Below are 27,488 nucleotides of genomic sequence, written 5' to 3'. Positions count from 1 at the left end.
CATGGGTGGAATGGTTTTAATATGTTGTATTAATAAAATACAACGCTGAAAATATGATGTTTCTATTTAAACACTTTTGTTACATTTCAGTCTTCTGTGATGTATATAAAGTGTAATATTGGGATGCAAACTCAAAATGTAATACATTTCAACTCTGTATCTGACATGGTACTGGTGTCTTCTTTTTCTAAGCCCATAACCATGTGTGTGAGGTGTATACTTTTGTTTCAAAGTAGATTTCAAGACTACCAAGAAACACTCTGTGTGACCCTGATTTAGCCCACTGCAGTAAAAAGTTAAAAAGCGCAAGAATCTAAAATACCAGGAGGCAATACAGTACAGTATACTGGTGCATAAGTTGGGTATTGTACCTTCTTCCTGGGCCGTTGCTCCTCTGTGATGCTCCACTCACAGGGGACAGGCTCGGGGTTGAACAGCTGGACGGTGGTTACCTGACACAGCCCACACTGGATGCTGTCAAACTGCAGCGTATCCGTGGAGACTGTGAGGGAGGGCATGGTGACTACGGCACACAGATGGACCTGCACTGCAGGGCCCCCAACCACCTGGTAATCACAACACACAGCATAATGACACCATGGCACATTCAGCCTGTTTGACCTTAAAAAAGATGGGTCTAAATATTTAATGTGGTGGGAAAGCAATAAAACTTAAAATACACTCAAGAAGCTTTAGGAAATAAATGTGATATAATGAAGTAGAGAACTACAGGTACAGTTTCCCTACTGTACCTGTATAGGCATGACAGTGTTGATCTCCCCTAAATTCAGATTTGCTCCACTTGGGTCAAACTTCACTTCAAAGGTCTCAGTCTCACAATAGGGCAGATTCTTCACTCTATCCAGCTCTACAACAAATCCTAGAAAAAAAACGAATCTATTGTTAAAAATGATCCATAATATTCCCCAAACAGCCACACAGCTCCATATGTAGCTACTTTAAGGAATACTGGAGAACCTACCTGTGCCTGTGAGTGGGCGGCGGTCAGCCCGGAAGGACACAGACATGGGTCCAGTGTTTGTCACTTTGACTATGTGGTTAGGAACACTACCATGGATCACATAGCCAAAATCCAGTGTGTACTCCGGCAGGAGAAATCTAAACATGAGACACAATGAGATCCCACTTTCAGTAATGAGTCAAATATACAGTATGCATAGCCATGGAGGAGAGATGGTGCATTTGCATGTGAGCCTACCTGCTAAGCTTCTTGCGCCACTTGCTAGTGGACGCAGGTGTGTCTCTATTGTCCACTTGTCTGTTCTCAACAGCCATGGCATTCTGTTTCACCAAGAGCCTCTCTACCTCCATCTGCAGCAGGGCATCATACTGCACACAGAGAGACAGAAATACATTTTCACACACATCTGGCCACACAGCACAGGTATCATGTCTGCCATACAAACTGAACACAGCTTTGTTTCGTCTTATGAAGACAATCATAATGGTGAGATCTATGTAAAACAAAATACATTTTAATACATTTTAGAATAAGGCTGTAATGTAACAAAATGTGGAAAAAGTCAAAGGGTCTGAATACTTTCCAAATACACTGTACATGAATCAAGGTGAAAGTGATGAGTGATTGTATTACAGTAGGTACTGACTGTAGGGATGTAGTCCTTGTCTGACAGGTGGCCATTTCCAGTAGCAGGCCGGCTGATGCCCACTTCCCTCCTGTCCTCCTCCAGAGCCTCCTTGGCCTCCTTCACCACTGCAGTATACCTCTCATCATCTACACAATACAAGAATAGCAAGTTACACACTGCAACAAAACAGTTTTGGAGTATCGAGATAGACCTCCACAATGACCAAAGGCACATACTGAGCTCTCTGGGTAGGTCCAGGCACACCCTGGGGAAGATGCCCTCTCCTCTGAGAGTGATGCTCTCTGGCTCAAAGAAAGCCACCTGCAGCTGGAAAGTCTTGTGGAAAACCTCAGGGACCCCAGGGAGATAGTACACTGAAAGCTTCTGCTCTGCATTCGCCTCGATGTAACCCTTTGAGTAATGAGAGACAAACAAAGGGTTACATAAAATACATAAAGGGTGTATGTAGTTACACTAAAGGATTGGTAGCGAAAGGGAGGGATCCCCTGTGCTGTGGGCTGTCTCACCATTTTGGGGATGACCAGGGGATGTCCAGGCCGAGGGTCCTCACACACATCCTTCTCCCCCAACAGAGCACTGAACTGAAAGCCCACCTTCCCTGTGTTCCTCAGGGTGATCTCTGCCTCGGCCACATGGTCAAACAACTGCAGGAGAAAGAAGGGAAGAAGAAGAAGAGCGGGAATGGATCCAAACAATGTATGCTGAACCGGCAAGGATAAGATTCTGCTGATTCACTCCTTTAAAAATAAAAAAATCAATAAGTCCTTGTTTGAATATCAATGATAATTACCTGAATGCATTCATTGCATACCCAAACAGGGACGAATGAAAAACACAAGCAAAGAAAGCCAACACAGATACCTCTATCCTTCACAAGTGAACTGGACTCAACTAACACAGCCTCAGGGTGACCATAGTACAAATACCTGAAGGCCAAAGTCTATCTCTGTTCTGTTCAGGCTGTAGGTGACTAGTGAAGCCTCTCCTTTGAGTGTGATTTCATACGTGGGGCCCTCCTCGACCTCACACAGAGCCAGAACCTGACCACTGATGTCAGCATGACCGTAAAAGGAGAAGGACACCAGCTGGCTTTCACCTGGCTCCAGCACCCCATATATAGGTAGGATATCAAACACCTGCATCAAGGAGAGAGGAGGAGAGACATATAAGGAGGTATACAGTAGGTCAGAACAATGATAGACCGATAGAGAAAGGCAAGGACATATGGATAGAACAACAGTGAGAGGGTTAGGGATGCACAAAGGAATAGTTGATAAGAGGTGAGAAACTTTGATTCAATACTGTAATTCAATTCAACAATGTTCTCTGTTGGTTCCAATGCAGCCATTTTCTCTCAATATTAAATCATTTCTGAGTAACAATTAAGTACCTTACTGTGATTGATTTCAATTAAAATGGTGAAAAATAATCGAAAATAGCTTCTTAGCAAAGATCAATTTCTCAAACAAGAATTCTGCTAGGACTGCCTGGTCTGAGTGGGGAGGGGAAAACTGAAAACTAGCTGTTATTGGCAGAGAGGTTCGGAACTCTTTTGTATTGGTCTATTAATTAATTTACCACCTGGTGATGTCACCATGGAAGGCCAAAACTCCATCCTACCAAAACAGAGAGGAAAGCTTATCAGCTGGGCACCTGATAGTGTGTACTGTACCTCCTCCACTCCAACACTGGGGTGGTCCTTTGTAGTGCGGCTTGCTGTGCCTGTGTTCTGATCAGTACTGGCTGGCCACTGTGCTGGTGAGGTCCTGCTGATCTCCTGTCTGCTGGTGTTGTAGCTGCCTCGCCCCTGGCTCTGCCTCCCTTCTGTGATGAGAGTGAGTGTGACTGGAGCTGACAGGGGATCTTTGGGAGTGCCCTTCCCCTCCTTAGTCTCATTCTCTTGGTCTCCCTTCTCTTCCTCCACCTTCTCATCCAGGAACAGTTTGGGAACCTCAATTTCCCTGAAGAATAAGTATATATTGTGTTATGTTATATCTACAGTATTGAACTGTAATAAAGACAACTCACTGGATATTTAATCTTGGATCAAGTAAGGGATCCAAGTAACAGACACATTAACAAAGTAAAAAATAAAGTTGAATTTATCTATTAAAATGAGCAATAAAATAAATCAGTGAAAGAATTCATTCTAGCACAGTAAGTCCTCTCAGAAGCTTCCTGATCCTCCCCCAACAACACTCTCTCGTCTCTCTCTCTCCCTGTCCCCTCCTCGGTAGCTACACGCTTGGTACATCCATGAGGTTAATTCATTACAGAACGCTCATTAATTACTGCCATTTTAATAGAACTGCTCCAATGAACTGAAAACATATTTTGCAAGAAAGGGGACCGGACAGATATTGCCAGATAATAAATGAGAGACAGACATGCACATTGACAGAAATGTAGTGAAATGGCGACATAGAGAAACACAGATACATACAGAGATACAAAATACAAGGAGACATGGTGATGAAAGAGACAAAGCAGGTAGTGCCTGCAGACTATAGTAAGAGTAGGTGTTTTGGGGAGTAACAGCAGGGGGCAGTGTTGTATGGGGAATTCTATGGCAGTTCGTGCCACCAGCAAAGATCATTTAACAAGTAAAATGAATATTCTCCAGAGGACCACTGTCAGGAAGAACCACCATATTTTCTCTCACTATACAATATAGGATTTTAAGCTTTCTATCTTGTCCCATTGCTCTCATTTGTAAGCATTTGTGTGTGTGTGTGTGTGTGTGTGTGTGTGTGTGTGTGTGTGTGTGTGTGTGTGTGTGTGTGTGTGTGTGTGTGTGTGTGTGTGTGTGTGAGTGCACATGTATGTGCATGTGTGTGTCTGTGCACGAGTGTGTGTATGTGCTGACATTCCATCACACTAATCCCCAGACACCTCAGAAGTCTCTGGAACAAATAACATTTCAATTACACAAAACTATCAGCAGAGAGAAAAGTAGATTTTTTTTATATCGTTTATGTAGCCCACGAAGCCCAATGCCTTTTCAAAGATTGACTGAAGTGAAGACCCTCATGGGAGACGCTGAAATGATTATTCTCTGCTATAATTGGGCTAGATGCTGACAATCCAGTTCTTCAACCATTTGGAATTATTTCCAGTTAATGTGAAGTTAAAAAAATGGGATTCTATATGCAGTCACTATCGTATGAAATAAGCCTGCTGTGAATCTCTGATCTCAAATATCTCTCTATATGTTGGCATGATATAAATACATTATATTGCTCATTCTATTCAGAAACAGGGTGCAAGTACTGGAGCTTGGTGAACGGCAGGATCAGACCTGTTTGAGTCCACTCTGATGTCAATGTTTCTATTTTTGGACAGGTCCCATCGTGTATCCCTCTCCTCCTCATGTGTGGTGGTCACTCTTCCCTCACTCACGTTGGTCTGCTCTGGAAACCTGAGGAAGTGTAATCCATCAGCACCAAATCAGAAATGGACAGCAAGGGGCTTGAGCTGGTCAAGACAAACTGTCCGTCAGCAACATACACGCCGTAAATCAGTTAGCTAAGCGGATGAAAATGGTGCAATAATAATAGCAGGATCACCAATGATTGAATTACTGATAGGTATTTAATTAGCAGGTTGGCCTGTGCATTGTGTAAACCCTGTGAATATTGATAGGAAGGGTCATCCACTTCTAAGGGGTGGGTCTGGAGAAATGAAAAGCAGGAGGCTGAGTGATAAATCTTCCCTGGCCCGCACTATAGCCCCACAGACAGCGCTATTGATTCCTCTGAGGCAGGACATGGCAGCAGCTGAAGAACAATTAAAAACTATAAAAACTCAACAATACACTGCCAGAGATTGGAGCTGTATTGACAGCTCAGATTTAACATCAAAGCCAGCATGGGCCTTTTGACTACTTTGAGTGCTTAGAGTGTAGTATTTTTTCTTTTCTAGTTCACTTATAATAATTTCTACAATCAAATTATTTTGCAGAAAATCTGTTATCTGTACACACTACAGAAACCCTGCTGTGATCACAAAAAGCAGGACATCACTGATATGGAGTCTATATATCTCGGTGCACAATGAACTGATATCTACTGAAGGCAACTACATATTGTGGAGCTGCTTGAGGTTCATATTCCCTCAAAATAGATAGCTTGAAATAGTAGCCAAATAGTTGTAGTGTAACAGATTGGATCCCTTCTTGACTGGTGTGAGGAGATTAAGGGAGTGTGGTGCTGAGTAGTCACTTCCAAGGACAGGCTTTTGGACTGGTTTACATTGTGTTCTCAAGATGGATCCAAGGAATGGCTGCCAAGGTAGAGATGTAGATGAAAATAGCAATATGTGTGCACCGTCAGTAGATCAAACTTTTTATTGAAGCGTCTCAGATAATTTTTTCCTGTTGGTTTCCTTAGAGAATGGCTGGATTTGGCCTTACTAAAGGTGCAATCATCTTGCTTTTCCCATCTCAGACAACTTTAAATCCATAATCCCAGAGGTGGCCACTCCAGTACAGTACATTATGGTAGGTGCTTACACATTTCAAACACACAGTTTACAGGAGTGGAACTTCGTATCAGCCTCTTAGGAGGAAGGAAAGTGGCTTGATGAGCAGTCTGGTGCTCAGCATCTTTTCAGTTGAGGGGGAAATGAACAGCTTGATTAAATGGAGTCTTAATAAGGAGTTCCTTTCCTCGGCTATGCCAGCTGCTACTGCACCATCTGTCCCCTCCTGGAACTACATGAAAACTGGAGCCCTCCTATGCCTCAATAGAATCTCAAATAAACAGTGGAACCACAATAAACAATGTCCCCAACCATTTATAACAATAAGCCATCCAATATAAGGAAGGTAATGAAGTTTTTAGGAGTACACATACAAAGGTCAGGGATATTCTCTGCTTAATTCCTGAGTTTTCTTTCCCAGGGATGGTGGCTAAACAAGTCTAACAGTGATGTTGTTGAGGTGGACTAGGCTCTCTACCTGATATTGTACTGTTGCTGGTCGACCAGGAAGGCCCAGTGGTAGGACACAGACAGAGGGCTGCAGTTGGTCATGGTGAGCTGGCGCTGAACCTCCGTGTGGTTCAGTACACAGCCAAAGTCCAGGGTCGCGCTTGAGAAGTGCAGGTTGGGGAAGTGGACCTCTCCCCTCAGGCCCACCGTGTCCTGCTGAGGATGGTCTGAGTAGCGCACCTCCAGCACCTCCTCAGCCACCCGCGTCATACTGTCCTGGCGGTATAAGGGGTCGAAGCGCACCCACTGCTCCGTCTGCACTCCTACAGCCAGTACCAAAGTCTACCAACACAGAGACATGGACATAATATGGTACCTGCCCCTCAATACTAGGCACAGATACCCACCTAAAATGTTTAAATAATCAACCGTGTCAGATTATGTTAAGTATGAACCAAGGCTATAATCCCTGTGATGTATTGTACAAGTATTGCCTGCAGAAGGATGTACCTTAGAAGTGACACATGTGTGATCACCATCGTGGTCAGACAGACCAAAGGGCTCAGCCAAAGTGAGCTGCAGAGAGAGGGCCAGAGACGACACATTCCTCAGGAGCAGCTTTTGGTAGAGAGGAAGCAGAGAGACACCTGGAGCCTGCAGTGGGGGCACCAACAGTCACACGTTCAGAATTGTAACACACAAACACATTAGAAAAGGAAAGATAAGACTGATTGTGAAGATGAATTAAATAAGTTAAGAGTAACTACCGGTATTCAATACAGTAAACTCTAGAGACTGGGAGTCAACTGACTATAATGCCCATATAAAAGCTGCCCTGCAGTTAGTAACTTCTTAATAAAGGTTAAGCAAAGAAGAAATAACTCAATCTATAATCTCTATCTATCACTTTCTTGTGTGGGCAACACAATGTACAGCAGGCCTTATACATCTGCAATTCATTCTCAGCCTCTCTCCCTCGTCCTCTCAACTCTACTGCATTTCTTATCCCTTTATTTCTTGCTGTCTCTCCTTACCCATTCCTTTTCCCCCCTCCCCCTCTCCCTCTCCATTCCTTCCCCTATCCCATTTCCCTCTCTCTAATTGCTTTATCCCGGAGAGCACTGCTGCACAAGCAGCCTGTAAATCTAGAGGCAAGGCTGTCAACACATAGATGAATGGGACAGAGTCAGATAAAAGAATTCCACTGAAATAAATTATAACTTTTATTTCTGAAAGGCTGATCAGCAACAGAACCTGAAAGCAGCTTCCAGGAGATGTTAGGTATGTGTAAAAATATGCACAGGTTCAGCATGAAAAGGGGCGTTAATACAAACATTGCGATAGAGTTTGTGCTAGTGATAATAAAAGTAAAATAGGGGGGACAGGAAATCATTTCATTATGATGATAGTGGTGACGCCTCATTCTTTCTCTCATTCAGAATTCAATCATTCTGATGATATGAGATGGAGAGTGCAAAGTGCTTTTTGCTATCGCCATTGAATCCTTGAAAATAGCTTAAAGCCAAGTTCATCTTCCAATAGGCATAATGTGTATTCAGGTTTAAGCATACTGCAATAAGTGGACTAATTTTGGATTTGAGCCGAACCCCTCTGGTCAACAACTTCCTCTCCTGTCCACTGGGTCCATATATTATTGGTTACACTAACATAATCTGGGGCAAAGCTTTGTGCTCTGTCAGAACCATTGCCATCTTCACATCATAAATCAGGAACGAACTGGTGCAGAAGCATACAGTATAATTTCCTTAGGAGATAATTACTATGATCCAGCTTCATGGAGCAATCGACTCCTGACACTGGAGCTGGAGAACATTGAATAAACACAATCTCTCAACAGAACTCAGCCACTGATCTGCTGAACATTGAATGCCTTCAATGAACAAATGACTGATGTGAGGTCTAATGTTTCAAGCCAGTGTTTCCCCTAGGATTTTTTTCAGCAGCGGTGGCAGAGTTAGTAGGGGGGATGGGTCTTCCTGCGGGGCGGCGGACGGGGTCACCCTGTGGCATACATCTATACATCTACATTATATATAAAACATTTTTTACAGTGGCGGCCATGATTTAGCAGTGACGGTACGCCGCTGCTAAATGCATATAGGGGAAACACTGCAAGCATTATGAAATACACCATGACTGTAGAAACTTATGAGAAGAATTCCATGCACTAAGGCTTCAATGCACTTGCACCAATGCTTGCTTCTGCTATGTAAGGTGTGAGCAGAGAGGCAGCAAATGTGGATGATGGGTGATTGGTGTCACACACCTTCTCCACATAGAAGCTGAGCTGCTGGGAGGAGATGTCCAGGATGGGTGAGACAAACCGACATGTGACGTCCACCGTCATGATGCGCTCCTTCCCACTCTGGTGACCTAGGATGGCGTGACACACCAGCCTCTCTCGGACCACCTGGGTTAGAAACACAGGTATTCAGTACACACGTCCCATTAGCTCAAGACAACTATAAGAATATTTTAAGACAATAGGAAATTAACGATCAATGGAAATAGTTGTTTTTCAGTTCAACATCTGTTTAGAATCTGTGTATGGGGTTTCAGTCCTGGACTCATAGCTACATGTGGCAAGTTCTCATTGGTTCGAATTGTCTATACATTGAACCTGAAACAGGATACTTGGTATTTGACCATTGGCCCAATTTTACTGCAAGGAATTCTAATTGGTCAACCACAAGCTAGGGATGGGTTATAACTTACATCCTGTCTCTTTGTTCTGTGGAGAATCACTGAGGACAGGGAAGAAAGAACATCTGTCCCAGCATAACAACTTTGATTTGTTCTCTTGAATAAACCTATTTTTCCAACCCTGATTTGCTTTGGGGTCTGTGTTATTGAAAAATAACATCAACTGCTATCACAACCTTTATACCGGCAGATACAATTCTGCACTTAAGCTCAGCTTTTGACCTTGTTTAGGTATAAACGTGACATAGTTTCCTATAACTACTCAACAGAAATACAGCCCTGCCAAAGCTTTTCAAAGACATAGCCACGCTCTGCTTTGCTTGGGCTTTCCTGAATTACAACTCCACAATAGCCATTCAAAGATATAGGGGATCAGCAGAGGCTGCAGTGGCGTGGGCTTATCTCTGGTTCTTGCTTCTTTCCCTCTCCTTCTTTCAATCAATAGGCATCCCAGTAATACCCCAGAGAGGAAGTCAACACCCAGGCCTGTGCAGTGTTACTTTGGGAAGATTCTACACCTTTATCTCTGTAGAATTCAACCTTGAACACCCTGTGTCATGATCTAATATGCTAGCTAAGAGTGCACTGACTGTATTTCACGTTTGTTCAAATGTTATCAAATGTTAATAACCAGCTGTGATTACTATCATCAAACACTGAACAAACTGGAGTTCATAAAGGTATAATATGGTGAAACATAGTAGGTCTTGGGAAGAAAATTCAATAATTTATACAAAGTTCAACAACTTTAGGTGTTGAGGTAGACCATTGTCGTCAATGTCGACTCCAAAGCATTTTTTCCCTAACACACAATGCACGATCCGCATAGATTTTCATTGAGAAGCATACCGTATGTGTATTTTGAGGGAGTGTGTATGTTTCTAGATCTCAACTGAATATCTAGGTTGTGTCTGACAGAGGAGTGTTTAACACCATTGTCTCATGTTCCCACCTTGGGAGAGTCAGAGGAGCCCTCCAGCACCATGTCGGCAGTGTGTCCCGGGGCCAGCTCCATACGCATGGGGTGCAGGCTGAAGACTGGCCCATCTGCAGGTGGGGGTACCAGGGAGCTGCGACCCTTTCCCTCCCTGGTGGTGTTGGCGGGTGGGGGAACTCTTCGGCGAAACTGGGGGTACCCCTCCGTTGTCCAGTACAGCTGGTGGGAGCGGCGACCTCGGTTGGTCACTCTAAAATGGTACTGACATGGACCAGAGCTGGGGATGAGAGGACAGAAGACAAGGTTTCAGGGGGAAAGAATAAAAAGGATTTGAATGACTGACTTGATTGAATATGTAAACGTATGCACTTTCAGTCAGTCGTAGCTATGCCTACCTGAAATGGGCTCCCAAGTCCAGACTGGGGGCAAAAGGGCGGTTGGTGACAATAGTAGTACCCTTGCCAGTAGCAGAGAGAGGGATGGTGTGTGTTTCACTATTCTGGATGGACAGGTGCAGCTTGTCCTGGAAATGCAGGGTGTCATCCAGGTGAGCCACTAGCCTCAGCTCTAGCTTCCCCTGGGGTGGAACCTCTCCCTCACTTGGCTCCACCCGCCACAGGGACCTGCTGCGCACCTGGAAAAATACAGTGGACTTCTGTTACATAAGTTCTAACATTTGAGGTGGTAATAGAAAAAGAATCACGTACCATACCGTATAAAGTATGCAGTGAGCCAAAACAGATGCACGATAGATTCACTGAGGGGCTTTGTAAGAGTATGTTTGTAATTTTGATTAAACATCCTCAGGTTAGCCAAACATCCATGAGGTTAGCCAAAGGCAACAACAGACATTGAACCCTTTTATGAATAGAGATCATACAGTGAGGGAAAAAAGTATTTGATCCCCTGCTGATTTTGTACGTTTGCCCACTGACAAAGAAATGATCAGTCTATAATTTTAATGGTAGGTTTATTTGAACAGTGAGAGACAGAATAACAACCAAAAAATCCAGAAAAACCCATTTAATGAGGGAAATAAGTATTTGACCCCCTCTCAATCAGAACGATTTCTGGCTCCCAGGTGTCTTTTATACAGGTAACGAGCTGAGATTAGGAGCACACTCTGAAAGGGAGTGCTCCTAATCTCAGCTTGTTAACTGTATAAAAGACACCTGTCCACAGAAACAATCAATCAATCAGATTCCAAACTCTCCACTATGGCCATGACCAAAGAGCTCTCCAAGGATGTCAGGGACAAGATTGTAGACCTACACAAGGCTGGAATGGGCTACAAGACCATCGCCAAGCAGCTTGGTGAGAAGGTGACAACAGTTGATGCGATTATTCACAAATGGAAGAAACACAAAATAACTGTCAATCTCCCTCGGCCTGGGGCTCCATGCAAGATCTCACCTCGTGGAGTTGCAATGATCATGAGAACGGTGAGGAATCAGCCCAGAACTACACGGGAGGATCTTGTCAATGATCTCAAGGCAGCTGGGACCATAGTCACCAAGAAAACAATTGGTAACACACTACGCCGTGAAGGACTGAAATCCTGCAGCGCCCGCAAGGTCCCCCTGCTCAAGAAAGCACATATACATGCCCGTCTGAAGTGAGGACAACTGGGTGAAAGTGTTGTGGTCAGATGAGACCAAAATGGAGCTCTTTGGCATCAACTCAACTCGCCGTGTTTGGAGGAGGAGGAATGCTGCCTATGACCCCAAGAACACCATCCCCACCGTCAAACATGGAGGTGGAAACATTATGTTTTGGGGGTGTTTTTCTGCTAAGGGGACAAGACAACTTCACCGCATCAAAGGGACGATGGACGGGGCCATAAACCGTCAAATCGTGGGTGAGAACCTCCTTCCCTCAGCCAGGGCATTGAAAATGGGTCGTGGATTGGTATTCCAGCATGACAATGACCCAAAACACACGGCCAAGGCAACAAAGGAGTGGCTCAAGAAGAAGCACATTAAGGTCCTGGAGAGGCCTAGCCAGTCTCCAGACCTTAATCCCATAGAAAATCTGTGGAGGGAGCTGAAGGTTCGTGTTGCTAAACGTCAACCTCGAAACCTTAATGACTTGGAGAAGATCTGCAAAGAGGAGTGGGACAAAATCCCTCCTGAGATGTGTAAAAACCTGGTGGCCAACTACAAGAAATGTCTGACCTCTGTGATTGCCAACAAGGGTTTTGCCACCAAGTACTGTCATGTTTTGCAGAGGGGTCAAATACTTATTTCCCTCATTAAAATGCAAATCATTTTATAACATTTTTGACATTCTGGATTTTTTGGTTGTTATTCTGTCTCTCACTGTTCAAATAAACCTACCATTAAAATTATAGACTGATCATTTCTTTGTCAGTGGGCAAACGTACAAAATCAGCAGGGGATCAAATACTTTTTTCCCTCACTGTATGTTCTATTAAACTCTATTATTGGCCCATTCTTACAGAGGGTCTGAGTGCTTTAGATTGAGAAATAAAACGAGGGCAGCACACAAGAAGCAATTTGACACCTTTAGCAGAACCTTATCTGGCTCTAGAGCCATGCAGTGTTTTACAATGAGAGGCCATATAGTAATAGCAAGTCCGGGCTCCCTCCAGTCTCTTCCCAACTTATACTGTCTTATCTGTGGGCCTCTTGGGAGCCTGGTGGAGGCAGAGGAAGTCTGCAGTGGGGATGCTCACTCGTCTATCAGTTTTACAGAGAATGTGAAGCTGCTAATTGAAACAATAACAGACAGGCTGAGGTTTATTCAGATCAACAGCCCAAACGCTGTGTTGATATAGATACAAGGATCACCCCGCTATGCTTGTTTTTCACTAATAGTCTTCCTTCTAATTCAGTTTGAGAATTGGATCTTTATCTGAAAATGTGTTTCATCTAAAGAAAAAAAGCTGAGAAACCTACTTTCCCCATCCTATTCTGCTCCATTCCAGATTTCTGATCGATTTGAATGAATTTACATTCAATAAGGAACTAATCTAAAAAGAAGACACATTAATCTTCTCTACAACCACATCTTCAGCCTTGTTCACATCTAGCGATAAGCCCAAAGTGCACCAGCAGCTCTCTATATCTTAGCTATTAGCTGAAAGAGGACTAAAATCAATTATCCATGCAGCAGCATCCTGATTGATACACATAATGCTTTAATTGGGATATTCCGACTGAATCCAGCTCTGGGATTCTGATAGATGATGCTTTATTTCACCACCACACTGGAGGCCTCATCCAACTGTCTGGATGCTTCCATGGACTAAGCAGAATCATCACAATTGACTGCCATCATGACGTTTGCTTTTGAACAGCAACCAACCAAAGAACCTGAATGAGCTCAGTGTTTGCAGGGGGCTTATCTTATCTAACAAACTCGCTAGTCTACAAACTAGATAAGCAAGGGCAGTAATACTCACTTTTACAACATGCAACTTCCTTACACTGACATTGTGCAATGCATTGGATTTAATTGGAGTTTCAGTGTGTGTTCGAGTGTGGAGGAGACCTTATTGAACAGAGCATGGTCTGCTGGCGACAGAAGATCTTAATGTTACTAGCAGTCATGTAGAACCAACCGATCATTCAGACATAAACATATTCTGCCAGCCTGTAAGACAGAATGAGGGTACATTTTTAGGAAGATGTCTAGTCATAATGAATATATTCTAATAGACTCTCTACACTCTTTTGGAACCCACAAAAAATGGTTCCAAACGGGTTCTTCAGCTACCCCCATAGGAGAACCATTTTTGGTTCCAGGTAGAACCGTTTTGGGTTTCATGTTGAACCCTCTGTAGAAAGGATTGGACATGGAACACCTGCAACCAAAAATTATTATTCAAAGGGTTCTCCTATGGGGACAGCCGAAGAACCCTTTAAGGTTCTACATAGCACCTTTTTATCTAAGAGCGTACACTACAGTGTATTTTATATTCACTTGCAGTTCAAAGTGGCATGTCAGCTCATTACAGATAGACCTGCAGAGAAAGGGGAGTAAACTGCCCTTGAGACAATGATCCACTACACCTCACATAGAAGACACACGCTAACCATCCATGTGAGCGTTGTGTGAATTCTGGAGTCATCTGATCTTTTTTCCACTAATTAGTCTTTTGACCAATCGCATCAGATGTTTTTCAGAGCTGATATGATTAGTGAAAGAAACATCAGAATTAGGCTGCCTGTGTAAACACAGCCTGAGCGTCATAGTTCACTTTCTCAGGCTTTATGTGGCAGAGAGCTAGTGAGAGATGAGCTGCCGGTCGATACAAAGGTGATCATGGAGGGGTGTCTTCGCTGAGAGGGGGAACTGAGTGAAGAACAACCCAGCTGAAATTTCAATAATCAGATCAGACGTGCATTAGAGAGGTTTAATAAAATTGATTGTTTTGAACCATGGCATGTCAAATGCTGCGTTTACACAGGCAGCCCAATTCTGATCTTTTTTTCACTAATTGGTATTTTGACCAAGCAGATCAGCTCTGAAAAAGATCTGATGTGAAAGATCTAATGTGATTGGGAAAAAGATCAGAATTGGGCTGCCTATGGAAACCACTGCAAAACTCAGTAAATTGAACAGCATCATGAAAAGTCTAGAATATACTAATGACAAAGTACAAATAGAATGTATGCTTTGTTTTTAAATCTTTCACATTCTTTTGCGATCCAGTATTACTTCCCACTGGGCAAAGACTGGTTGAATCAATGTTGTTTCCATGTTATTTTAACAAATACATTCAATGTGATGACATTGAATGAACATGGAAAATGGATCGGTTTTTAAAAAGTTATCAATGTAAAGGAATTTCGTATTTCTTTTCACCCAACTTTTCATCTAAATCCAATGACATGGTGACATTTTTTGTTGATTTCACGTTGGATTCACGCTAGTTGACAAGTCAACCAAATGTAAATCAAAACTAGATGGTGAACTGACGTCTGTGCCCAGTTGGCTGGCTCTTTGCCATGCTATCGATCGACTCTAATATAATTCTGGAAGAATCACCAACGATTGATGCTTGAAATTGCTCTGTAAAAACTCCTGCCTTATTAACACACAGCTCTTTAGCCTTGGAGGAGAAAAGAGGGTTTGCGCATTTCCACAGCACTGCACTTTAAGGATTTAAGCGCAATCCAAGATACCGTGTGTGTGTGTGTGTGTGTGTGTGTGTGTGTGTGTGTGTGTGTGTGTGTGTGTGTGTAGACTGCAGTACTAGAAGGCCCCAGCATAGCAGGGTTCCAATCAAAAAAAGAGGCATCAAACAGAAATAGAGACAGAGCAAACACTATACTCAGTGGATTCATTAGTAACACGATGTACAGTATGTGTAATAGAACAAACCCACATTACTGTGTAAAAAATCTTAGGGCGAGAGTAAACAAAGCCCCATCTATCGCAAAAAGTCTGCAGAATTAATTAATTGAAGACGATGAAATTATGATTGTTATGTTTCGAATTTGAAGACTATGAAGATTTAGGAGGACAGATGTAACACGGTAATAAAGGAAGGGCCATGGAGCAAATGTAAAAGTCTGATGAGTTGCTATTGGGATTAGATTGCACTGGCAGCCTGATATCTAGAAAGCTAACAAAGCATTGAACCAATTAAGTCATTAATTACACACTGAATTAGGTTAGAAATGAATCAGAGGCAGCATGTAGCAGAAAATGAGCAGAGGGAAACAGAGCCAACGGTTAAAGGGAGAGAGAATTTACCCTTGTTAAGTTTGACCCACCATTTGACCCACAAACCGTGCTGGTATCGGGGACTGGTTTGAGAGCTGCAGTGTTCTGGAGACATCGGTCAGAACTGGTATGCTGCCAAAGGCCACCTCTGTGGTCATCACATGGACTACCGGACCCTCCCCAATGCAGGACAGGAGCAGGTTCTATGGAATTACAAGAAATTAGAGGGACCAGGGGTATAAATGCAAGGCTACACACACACACACACACACACACACACACGCGCACACACGCACGCACACACACACACACACACACACACACACACACACACACACACACACACACACACACACACACACACACACACACACACACACACACACACACACACACACACACACTAGCACAGACATAATCTCACCAAAGGAGGCTCCTTCTTCCCAAATATAGCAATCTGTGCCGTTTGTTGAAGCCTGCCAACAGTCTTAGCCCGCAGAGCCAGGGGGATGTCCACAGCACTGTGGGGCTGAATGACCCCTCGTGGGTGGGCACTGGAGTAGAGCAGAGACGGGTACTCCTCATACTCCTGGAGAGAGGGACCACAGACACAGTGTTAGAGAAATGCCTGAAGCACTGAAACACCCAGAGAGTAAGTGGCCTGATAAACTTGTCTGTCAAAGACAATAGAATGGCCCCTTGGCAGTGATCAAGGGAAGCCAAGCGTAGAGCAAAGACAAATGGATGGTGGAGAGACGAGAAAGTCAGAGACACTGAAACACTATAAAAAACAGAACACTTCAAATCTAACCTGGAACAGAAGGCCATAGCATGCAGGCAGGTCACTGTCATTAGTAAGCTTCACTGACTGCTCGTAAGGGTAACTCAGGAAACATCTCTGGAACTGTAGTACTGGGGTATCCAGAAGAACATTTGGTATGACACACCTACGGACACAGACATTTACCCAAGCTTAATACACCACTCACCTTTTAGGTTACACACATATTGGCCTGCACAGTAGAACAATTATCCCTATGTGCTTACAGCTCCACATTGATGTGTTGAGGTTATGAAGTAGTTTTCTATAAGGAGTCTCTGACATTGAAATGAATGAAAGGACTATTAATCATCTGCTCTGAATGAGGAGTTCCCCCCCCTGATCATAAATCAGGACATTATTGTAGCTAAGAGGTGTGTTTGACCCTGGATCTAGAACTCTAACCTGGCATTGATGGGTAGGGCCAGCACATCCTCCCCAACCCCTTGTACGTCCACTACTAGAGCCAGGCTGTAGCGCTGCACACTGTTGGAGCACAGGGTCACCTACAGATGTAGGTACACAGCAGACATACTGGTTAAACAAACAAACATAGCCATGACATAACCATGGTACCTCTACTGTGCTTGTTTGGCAAATCAGGGTTCTCCCCAAAGAATGTAAGAGAGGCGCTGCTCCACCTTGTAAAAAAAAAGAAGTACTTATGTGTTATCATATAAGACCACTTTTTGCTCTAAACTTCCGCCCTCTGGGCCTTCCCCCGGACGTACTCAGCAGCACCGCCTTCTTCAAAAATCTGGGGGAGAACCCTGAAAATATATTTAGTTTACACTACTTTTTTAATTTGCAATCATTTGCAATCATGTTCCTTTAGTTTTTTCTTTACACTTCTTGACATAGCCTATATTACATACAGTAGAACCCTACTAAGCTACTTTCATCAGAGGATGTAGAGTAGACTGCATGGTCAATCCATGAGTAACTTCCTATACTTTGAAAGGTTAGCCAGGGCCCATTTCCTGGTCTAGGTGATGAAGATTATCTCCCTCCAGCACATTTGACTTCCCCTGACCTCTTCTACATACATTATTCTGGTCTTGTAAGAGATCTCATTAGAGCCCCGGAGTGCCACAGTGCTGTCACTAGGCTGGAGAGCAGAGCAGCGTGCTGCAGACAGCCAAAGGGAGGGCAGCAGACAGGAGACACCCTATACAAAGCACCGAAGACAGCTGCACAGATTCCCTGATACGCCCGCTGCAGGGCTGCTGACAGCTAAAAGTGATGGGAAAAGACCAAACAGTCTCCCATTGATAGGAAAAGACCAGCGTATGACACTCAGTAACAAAAGGCAGCCAGAGCAGGCTGATGTAATAATCAGAGCTCTGCAGAGCCACAAGGAGAAAGGCAGCTTCCCCAGGGATTTATCTGCAACAGATTTTTTTTTATATTCAACTTCTCCACAGGATGATTATAATTACGGTCTGCCCCCCTCGGGGGCTATCATTGATTAAATCCGTTTCGATTAGGGGTAATTAATCCAATGAATAGTTTATTCTAAATCTCAAATGAAAAACCTACAGCATACACTTTAGCACTAATTGGAAAGCTAGCTGACTCAGCATGACCCAACAGCACCGCAATTAATAACATAATTAAATGGTACTCTTCTACAGTGAGTACATAAGCACATTTTCATTGGAATAATGTTTGATTACTTTCTGGTAATGCTCCCTGCTCCTTTAACACACCTGGATGTCAACCAGTCCCTGAGGACGCACGGTTCCTGAGTCGGGTGTCAGGGTGAACTCAATGGGCCGGTCTGGTACAGTACTGGAGCTCCACTCTGTCCTACTCAGGTCTGACACCTGGGAGACACTGGTGATGCTGGGAGGGCCACTGCCATCCCCTGGAACCCTCAGCCCAAAGTTGATAGGAACCAGAGAAGTATTGTTCAAACTGCAGGTCAGTGTGTGCGGGAAACCTGGAGGATAGGAGGGATAAGGAATGAAACACAGAGCAAGCAATGTTACAGTTCTAAGGGTTAGTGCAGAGATAATTCCAAACACTGTTATCTGATATACAGCTGCAATGCCACAGGGCAACTCATAATCAAGACTTTGATTTATCTGTAAGGTTTTAAAATGTATGGTTTGTGTGAGGAAAATGGCCACAAAAATAACCACTGAGATTAAAAAAGTGTCATAGCATACTTAAATATTATGTCTGCGAAGACCTTTGCTGTTATTGATCACAAGAAAAATGTGCATTCTACCGTGGCTGATAGTGTGTTAGTCTCATTCTACAGTAAGCCATTTGTAAGCCATGCACATGCATGATGCATTGCAGGCAAAGTATTAAGTGGACCATAAAAATGTAGGAGAGATAGGCCTGCTCAAAATAAATCCAATGCCAATGACAATTTTTGGAAGGGTCAAATAGTGAGTAAGGCCTATTTTAGGAGATCCAAAATGACAACTTTGCAGTGAGGAGTGGGAGTAAATGTGTGCAGTAAATGTTGCAAGAAGGTATAGTGTGCCAATAATGTTTGTATGGGACTATTACTGCAAAACAATACACATTGCCAATTATAAACTGGGTGGTTAGAGCCCTGAATGCTGATTGGCTGAAAGCCATAGTATATCCGACCATATACCACGAGCATGGCAAAACATTTATTTTTACGTTGGTAACCAGTTTATAATAGCAATAACGCACCTCGAGGGTTTGTGATATATGGCCAATATACCACAGTTAAGGGCTGTGTCCTAGCACTCCGCGTTGCGTTGTGTGTAAAAACAGGCCTTAGCCGTGGTATATTGGCCATATACCACACCCCCTCGGGCCTTATTGGTTAATTATACACTGAGTGTACAAAAAATTAGGGACACCTGTTCTTTCCATGACATAGACTGACCAGGTGAATCCAGGTGAAAGCTTTGATCCCTTATTGAGGTCACTTGTTAACTCCACTTCAATCAGTGTAGATGAAGGGGAGGAGACAGGCTAAAGAAGGATTTTTAAGCCTTGAGACAATTGAGACATGGCCATTCAGAAGGTGAATGGGCAAGACAAAAGATTTAAGTACCTTTGAACAGGGCATGGTAGTAGGTGCCAGGCACACCGGTTTGAGTGTGTCAAGAACTGCTACGCTGCTGGGTTTTTCACGCTCAAAGGTTTCCTGTGTGTATCAAGAATGGTCCACCATCCAAAGGACATCCAGCTAACTTGACACAACTATGGGAAGCATTGGCGTCAACATGGGCCAGTATACCTGTAGAACGCTTTTGACACCTTTTAGAGAGTCCCTAACTGATTAATTGAAGCTGTTCTGAGGGCAAAAGGAGGTGCAACTCAATATTAGGAAGGTGTTCCTAATGTTTTGTACACTCAGTGTATATTGTGGGCTACATCTATTTCGTAGACTTGCAGTAATGGTTGTTTATTTGCGTTTGTTATTCATTGCTATGCTTGTGCTTTATACTGTAAATACAAAGCAGAAGGTATTATCAGTGTGTCTCAAATGCACTGTTTGATAAATCTGCCCCCAAGCCAAACACAAGCATCACAGGCATCATCAATGAGGATTAATGAAAAACAAACCATAGCTTAACTCACCGAAGGACACATCCCCAAAGTTGAGCTCTGAAACGCTGAAGTGAAAAGTGGGGCCTATTACGCAACCCCTACAAGAGATAAAAAAGCCAGGAAATACAGAATACATTTGTGTTGACCAGCAAGCATGAAGGTCACTGGGCAATGCATAATAATTACACTGGGTTGGGCAAGTATAGAGCAACTGAAGAAAAAAACAAGATCAGTCAATTTCTTGGATGACAGTGTGGAAGGGTAATTCTGTAATTTAAACACAACCTTAAGGGAGTCATTTACTCAAACCTAGAGTATAAAATGTGCTAATCAAACGTGTAAGTCAGGGAGAGCAAGTATTCAAGCATTCAGGAGACAAAGCATTCGTTGGATTAATGTAGGTCATATTTTTCAGAAAAGTAGTTTCAAAAAAGTATTGCTGGGTCATTCTCACGAAACTGTCATTTTTCATGAAATTTCCTCTTGGACCACTGAGATTAGGATCTGTAGTTATTTATTTAATAATTATTATTATTATGTTTTTGGATCAGATATTATGTATTTTACCACAATTTCCACAAATACCGTGACAATGCAAAAATTCTCATTACCACAACAGTTTTCAAAGTCTAAAGAAAAGACCTAAATTAAACATAACTCTGAAAATGTAAATATTTACGAATAAATTATTAACATTTATTTTGTAATTTATCTCATTACCTTAACACATAACCTTTTTAGAATATTTTTTTGTCATAATCACTTATGTATGCATTTTATTTATGCACACATATTTGGATAAAGAACAAAAACACACTATGCGATTAAGCCAAAATTGCTAAATTAAAGTTACATTTTTCTTAATATTTCCTAAATATTGGTGCATTACGGTAATGATAAGCAGGTTTCGGAGATGAGACTACATGTTTTGATAATGAGTGTTGCATAGTTTAGCAAAATTTTACTGATCTTTATCAGAGATTCAGTAAGCCAACAAATCATCAAAGTGTGCCATTTGTTAATCCCAAATGACTTGCATAATACTAAAATCCCTGATCTTAATGCAATTTACTAAAATACCCCTTATTTCAGTATAAGTAATGTAAGTACATGCACGTACAGTATTTTCAAAAGTCAAAAGTAGACTAAAACGTAACAAAGTGACCCAAAAAAATATCCAAGGTCTTTACAGGTAATATTGGTGTATTAGTACGTGGATATTTATGGTTGTAAGGAATTTTATATATAACACAATATGCCTATAAAGTACCTACTGTAAATACGTGAGATATGGACCAACATTTTTCTTGGGATATCAAACAACAACAGTATTTTTAGGCTCCTGAGTGGAGCAGCAGACTAAGGCACTGCATCTCAGTGCTAGAGGCGTCACTACAGACCCTGGTTCAATCCCGGGTTGTATCACAACCGGCTGTGATCGGGGCCCGCCATAGGGCGATGCACATTAGGCCCAGTGTTGTCTGGGTTAGGGGAGGGTTTGGCTGGGGTAGGCCATCATTGTAAAATAAGAATTTGTTCTTAACTGACTTGCCTAGTTAAATAAATTAAAATAAAAAATATACTGAGTGTACAAAACATTAGGAACATGTAAATTAAACAGGAGTTGTTCAATTTGATAAACTCTTTGGTTAGTGTCAGTTGATCTCAAAAAGTATTTGTATACTTTCCATGACATTGTGAATCCACTGACCAGGTGATTCCAGGTGAAAGCTATGATCCCTTATTGATAAATCCACTTCAATTAGTGTAGATGAAGGGGAGGAGACAGGTAAAATAATTATTTTTAAGCCTTGAGACAATTGATACATGGATTGTGTATGTGTGCCATTCAGGGGGTGAATGGGCAAGACAAAATATACTGCTCAAAAAAATAAAGGGAACACTAAAATAACACATCCTAGATCTGAATGAATGAAATAATCTTATTAAATACTTTTTTCTTTACATAGTTGAATGTGCTGACAACAAAATCACACAAAAATAATCAATGGAAATCCAATTTATCAACCCATGGAGGTCTGGATTTGGAGTCACACTCAAAATTAAAGTGGAAAACCACACTACAGGCTGATCCAACTTTGATGTAATGTCCTTAAAACAAGTCAAAATGAGGCTCAGTAGTGTGTGTGGCCTCCACGTGCCTGTATGACCTCCCTACAACGCCTGGGCATGCTCCTGATGAGGTGGCGGATGGTCTCCTGAGGGATCTCCTCCCAGACCTGGACTAAAGCATCCGCCAACTCCTGGACAGTCTGTGGTGCAACGTGGCGTTGGTGGATGGAGCGAGACATGATGTCCCAGATGTGGTCAATTGGATTCAGGTCTGGGGAACGGGCGGGCCAGTCCATAGCATCAATGCCTTCCTCTTGCAGGAACGAGCCACATGAGCCACATGAGGTCTAGCATTGTCTTGCATTAGGAGGAACCCAGGGCCAACCGCACCAGCATATGGTCTCACAAGGGGTCTGAGGATCTCATCTCGGTACCTAATGGCAGTCAGGCTACCTCTGGCGAGCACATGGAGGGCTGTGCGGCCCCCCAAAGAAATGCCACCCCACACCATGACTGATCCACCGCCAAACCGGTCATGCTGGAGGATGTTGCAGGCAGCAGAACGTTCTCCACGGCGTCTCCAGACTCTGTCACGTCTGTCACATGTGCTCAGTGTGAACCTGTTTTCATCTGTGAAGAGCACAGGGCACCAGTGGCGAATTTGCCAATCTTGGTGTTCTCTGGCAAATGCCAAACGTCCTGCACGGTGTTGGGCTGTAAGCACAACCCCCATCTGTGGACGTCGGGCCCTCATACCACCCTCATGGAGTCTGTTCTGACCGTTTGAGCAGACACATGCACATTTGTGGCCTGCTGGAGGTCATTTTGCATGGCTCTGGCAGTGCTCCTCCTGCTCCTCCTTGCACAAAGGCGGAGGTAGCGGTCCTGCTGCTGAGTTGTTGCCCTCCTACGGCCTCCTCCACGTCTCCTGATGTACTGGCCTGTCTCCTGGTAGCGCCTCCATGCTCTGGACACTACGCTGACAGACACAGCAAACCTTCTTGCCACAGCTCGCATTGATGTGCCATCCTGGATGAGCTGCACTACCTGAGCCACTTGTGTGGGTTGTAGACTCCGTCTCATGCTACCACTAGAGTGAAAGCACCGCCAGCATTCAAAAGTGACCAAAATATCAGCCAGGAAGCATAGGAACTGAGAAGTGGTCTGTGGTCACCACCTGCAGAACCACTCCTTTATTGGGGGTGTCTTGCTAATTGCCTATAATTTCCACCTGTTGTCTATTCCATTTGCACAACAGCATGTGAAATTTATTGTCAATCAGTGTTGCTTCCTAAGTGTGATTGACTTGGAGTTACATTGTGTTGTTTAAGTGTTCCCTTTATTTTTTTGAGCAGTGTGTTTAAGTGCCTTTGAACGGGGTATGGTAGTAGGTGCCAGGCGCACTGGTTTGAGTGTGCAAAAACTGCAACGCTGCTGGGTTTTTCACACTTGTTGCTGCTGGGTTTTTCACACTCAACAGTTTCCTGTGTGTATCAAGAATGGTCCACCACCCAAAGGACATCTAACCAACTTGACACAACTGTGGGAAGCATTGGAGTCAACATGGGCAAGCATCCCTTTAGAACACTTTTGTAGAGTCCATGCCCCGACAAATTGAGGCTGTTCTGAGGGTAAAAGGGAGTGCAACTCAATATTAGGTAGGTGTTCCTAATGTTTGTACACTCAGTGTACTTAAGTGTGAAAACAGGTACACATGTCACCATGGGGGGGTTACTCTTTGCTGAAACACAAATTGCAGATTGTGGCTTAAAGTAAGTTAAATGGGGTTTATACATCCCATATTTCTTGACAAACCCTACTTAGTCAAATAACTTTGTTTTATAAAAAATCTATACAATAGGTATGTGGTCCTAGTAAATAAATAAAGTTACCAGCACAGCACACCCATTGACTATACATTACAATTAGCATATAATCAATACAGAAATGAAGGTTCTCATTAATGAAACGGACCTAAAAATGACGCGGTAATGAGACATTTGTGTTTCGGTAATGAGAGGACCTTAGCTTAATCTGCAAGTAATAGGAGACAGCTGTAATGAGTGAGCAAGCAATTGACCACATCACTAAGCCCATTCATACTCTCCATGTTGGTAAGGTAATGGTTCTCTGACTTTTTCCCAATTTGAGCTTTTTAGCCATTTTGGTCATGAGAAGGCACAGTGGGGTAAAGGGGGTGTTTGAGAATAAGAACATCATTTTGAGGGCATTTAAGCAAATAAATTAACTGAACTTGTGCTCATCTAAGGACTACTCCTTTAGATCTACTCCTATTTTTATGATATATGGTTAAACTACAGTAACATATACCATGGCATTGGTATTCTAGAGTGTAAATTATTTCCCTATAACACATGGTATATTTGGTCAGTAGAATGCAATGGCTATAGTTCATTCTTACACGTTCTGTGTTTGAGCTGCTTTTGAAAGCAAAAGTCGAATTGAAAACGTTATTGGCATTGTTGAATTCGATTTTCATCGTGGCAAGCTAGGACAGATGGTTTGTTAAGCCAAGTTTGTTTGTTTGGTTACCTTGGCAACTACTGCAGCTATCTAGTAAACTTGCTAGCTACTTCAGTGAATGCTGAACACATTTCTACCGGCAAACGGAAAATGTGTTCAATTATAGCCATTGTAAAAAAGGGATAATCAACTCGGGGCTCTATGCGTTCTATGGAAAATAATGCAACTCCGTGGAAGGTCAGTTCTACTCCACTAGCGTGTCGTGGAACACACCTTCCACGTCATTAATTATGTTCCATAGAATGCATAACCCCTCGTTTGTTATCCGTTACATATTTTTAGTTTTATTCAAATAAGTTATGTAAAATTGTATAAAATGATCTGAGATTTAATCCGGACAAATTTCGGTAATGAGAATTTGGGGTGAAGGTTTTCTAAATTCTGGCGAAAATGTAAAATGTAATTTAAAATTAGACAATTTGCCAAACACTAGACATCTTTGTCTTTAGAATGATAGTTGATTTTTGCAGATGCTTCATGGTTTTGTAACTCAATTTGCTACAGACATGTTTAAAGCTGGTTTCATGAGAATCACCCAGCTGATATATGTGTCTGGACATGCTCGCCAATGCTTTATCTACCACAGTGGTGATGTACTGTACAGACCCTAACAAGACAATGATGAGGAGGTTGAGAACTGTGCTGGGATGGATGAGAGGGGTGATAGGGCGAGTGTTACCTAAACGTGAGGCTGATAGGCTGTGGGTTTCCCCCCACAGTGAAGATGAACTCCTCAGAGAAGACCCCCAGGGTGCTGGAGGAGAAGCAGACCTCCATGGCTTGGCAGGCCCCAGGGGGAACCATCCCCTCAGTAGGGCTGAAGGAGAAACACTGGCCAAACCCTGAGCTGGGAGGCACCAGCTTGAAGGTGGCCTCGATGAGCCCATTGTTAGACAGAAGCACCTGAGAAGAGAGTGCATGGATGGATAGTGGAGTCAAATCAGGTTTAAACAGGGAGAGGGGACATTTGTAGGGAAAACCAAACTATGTAAATATAGAATTTGATTAACCAAGCACTGTTTTCTGTGTGTTCATATTCTCACTTTTTTATTTAGCCTAATCAGAATTCATGTGTATTGTGACTGCAGTGTATATTCCATGGTCTTATCTATACTTGTTTGCTGGCTTTGGAAAGCTAGTAATATGGTAACAATGCATGATCCTACAGTCTTGTTCTGTGGGAACCAGTTTCACAGGGTTTTACAGCAAGGCTGCCATGAATGCCCTAAAAACAAAAGGGGCTGACTGGGTAGGCATACCTTAAATAATTAATCTAACAGTGAATTCAAAGAGAGCCTGCCATGTGCTGTTCTATTATAAGACTAACAGTTGTAACAATTATACTTAAATTACTCAAAAGTATGGGTATCTGCAGACAACCAGCAGCAATAATGTGATTTATTTTGATGTGAGACACATCTTATTACAGGGGATAATCACAGTGCTGTTATTTCTAGTACATCTCTATTTCCTGTCTAACTCTTCTGCACCTCCAACAGCTGGGACCTTGCACATTATGAGTCTCATTTGTTGGGAGGGCTGATAATCTGGAACAAAGGTGTAAAACAAAACTCTGTAACTCTCATTCAGTGTAAGTGTAGAAAGATTTGTGTCTTAGCTTTGTTTAATATTGTTAGTACATCTCCTAACTAAGGTTAAGTACCTCATAGCTGTGTTTGGAGCCAATAAAGATGGTACCCATGTCAAGGAGGTCAAAGTTGAATTGTAATTTGGGGCCTAACCCCTCCCCCTTTATCCGTAGTGGTAGGCGAGACTCACGGCCTAATGTGGATAACGAAGAGCACGAAGGCAGAGAATACAAAGACGGAATTAAATAAACAAACTGAATATATGTAAACAAATGAGCATGAATCAAGCACATCTGCAGAACACAGGTGTGTAATGAAAACATCTAGACATACTGTACATTGCCCTTTAGGCAAAAATCAACTCTCTATGACTTGTGTTATTGAGGTCACCACCTGCCCATGAAACTCTGTCAGTCATGGAAATTAATGGAAATCTGACCTCCGGCACCGGAAATATAGATGGATACCAAATGCAAATCAACCAACAACTGCTTTGTCAGTATGAGAGGATAGAAATATAATTGTGAACTAACACGTTTTTTGCCTTATGGCTTGTAGGCTATATGATTCGACTATAATCCATGAGCCCTCTCTCTGATCTAATGGCATCAAACTTCACCTGTGATGTCGCAATAGACCGTCTGTTGATAAATCTTTGCCTCCTGTGGTTTGAAAATGATGTTGACCTCTGAGGTGGTGTTTGGCCAAATGTCCCCCTCCTGCAAGTAACACAAAGGCAACAGAGGCAACTTTAAACAATGTGCATCTTACAGTAGCAACATGATTACTGAAATCCTGCTGGAGGAGAAAGTGGTACAATCCATCATGTGTCAAATGTGTCAAGACAGTGTAGAGTAGCTAAATGATATACTTTTGATATATAATTTTAAATGATATATTATAATACTTCCCCTTATACACTTGTGATTCTGCAAGAGCAAAGACAACTCAACACTGATGAAAGATATGTATAAAGCTTCTGTCCAAATGATAGTGTCTGT

General features: G+C 42.7%; 1 protein-coding gene across 2 annotated transcripts in view; it reads right to left on the bottom strand.

Moving 5' to 3' along the window:
- Nucleotides 1-27,488, bottom strand: part of hydin (HYDIN axonemal central pair apparatus protein) — an 81,739-nt gene that overhangs the window by 24,567 nt on the left and 29,684 nt on the right. For both annotated transcript variants that reach the window (XM_014149087.2, XM_014149088.2), the window contains exons 10-33: nt 27,107-27,206; nt 26,562-26,680; nt 25,578-25,801; nt 20,312-20,379; nt 18,445-18,677; nt 17,141-17,241; nt 16,727-16,862; nt 16,340-16,504; nt 15,966-16,118; nt 10,617-10,855; nt 10,237-10,498; nt 8,848-8,991; nt 7,071-7,214; nt 6,589-6,902; nt 4,930-5,049; nt 3,304-3,592; nt 2,558-2,767; nt 2,138-2,275; nt 1,847-2,021; nt 1,629-1,756; nt 1,220-1,350; nt 983-1,119; nt 753-880; nt 372-566 (exon numbers count right to left, since the gene is read on the bottom strand). In XM_014149087.2, coding sequence (XP_014004562.2) covers nt 372-566; nt 753-880; nt 983-1,119; nt 1,220-1,350; nt 1,629-1,756; nt 1,847-2,021; nt 2,138-2,275; nt 2,558-2,767; nt 3,304-3,592; nt 4,930-5,049; nt 6,589-6,902; nt 7,071-7,214; nt 8,848-8,991; nt 10,237-10,498; nt 10,617-10,855; nt 15,966-16,118; nt 16,340-16,504; nt 16,727-16,862; nt 17,141-17,241; nt 18,445-18,677; nt 20,312-20,379; nt 25,578-25,801; nt 26,562-26,680; nt 27,107-27,206 — 4,053 coding nt within the window. The remainder of the gene's footprint in view (nt 1-371; nt 567-752; nt 881-982; nt 1,120-1,219; nt 1,351-1,628; nt 1,757-1,846; nt 2,022-2,137; nt 2,276-2,557; nt 2,768-3,303; nt 3,593-4,929; nt 5,050-6,588; nt 6,903-7,070; nt 7,215-8,847; nt 8,992-10,236; nt 10,499-10,616; nt 10,856-15,965; nt 16,119-16,339; nt 16,505-16,726; nt 16,863-17,140; nt 17,242-18,444; nt 18,678-20,311; nt 20,380-25,577; nt 25,802-26,561; nt 26,681-27,106; nt 27,207-27,488) is intronic.

This window comes from Salmo salar, chromosome ssa16 (assembly GCF_905237065.1).
Source record: "Salmo salar chromosome ssa16, Ssal_v3.1, whole genome shotgun sequence".
Lineage (NCBI taxonomy): Eukaryota > Metazoa > Chordata > Actinopteri > Salmoniformes > Salmonidae > Salmo > Salmo salar.
Note: the sequence above shows the minus strand (reverse complement) of the source record. Positions and strands in the feature narration are given on the sequence as shown.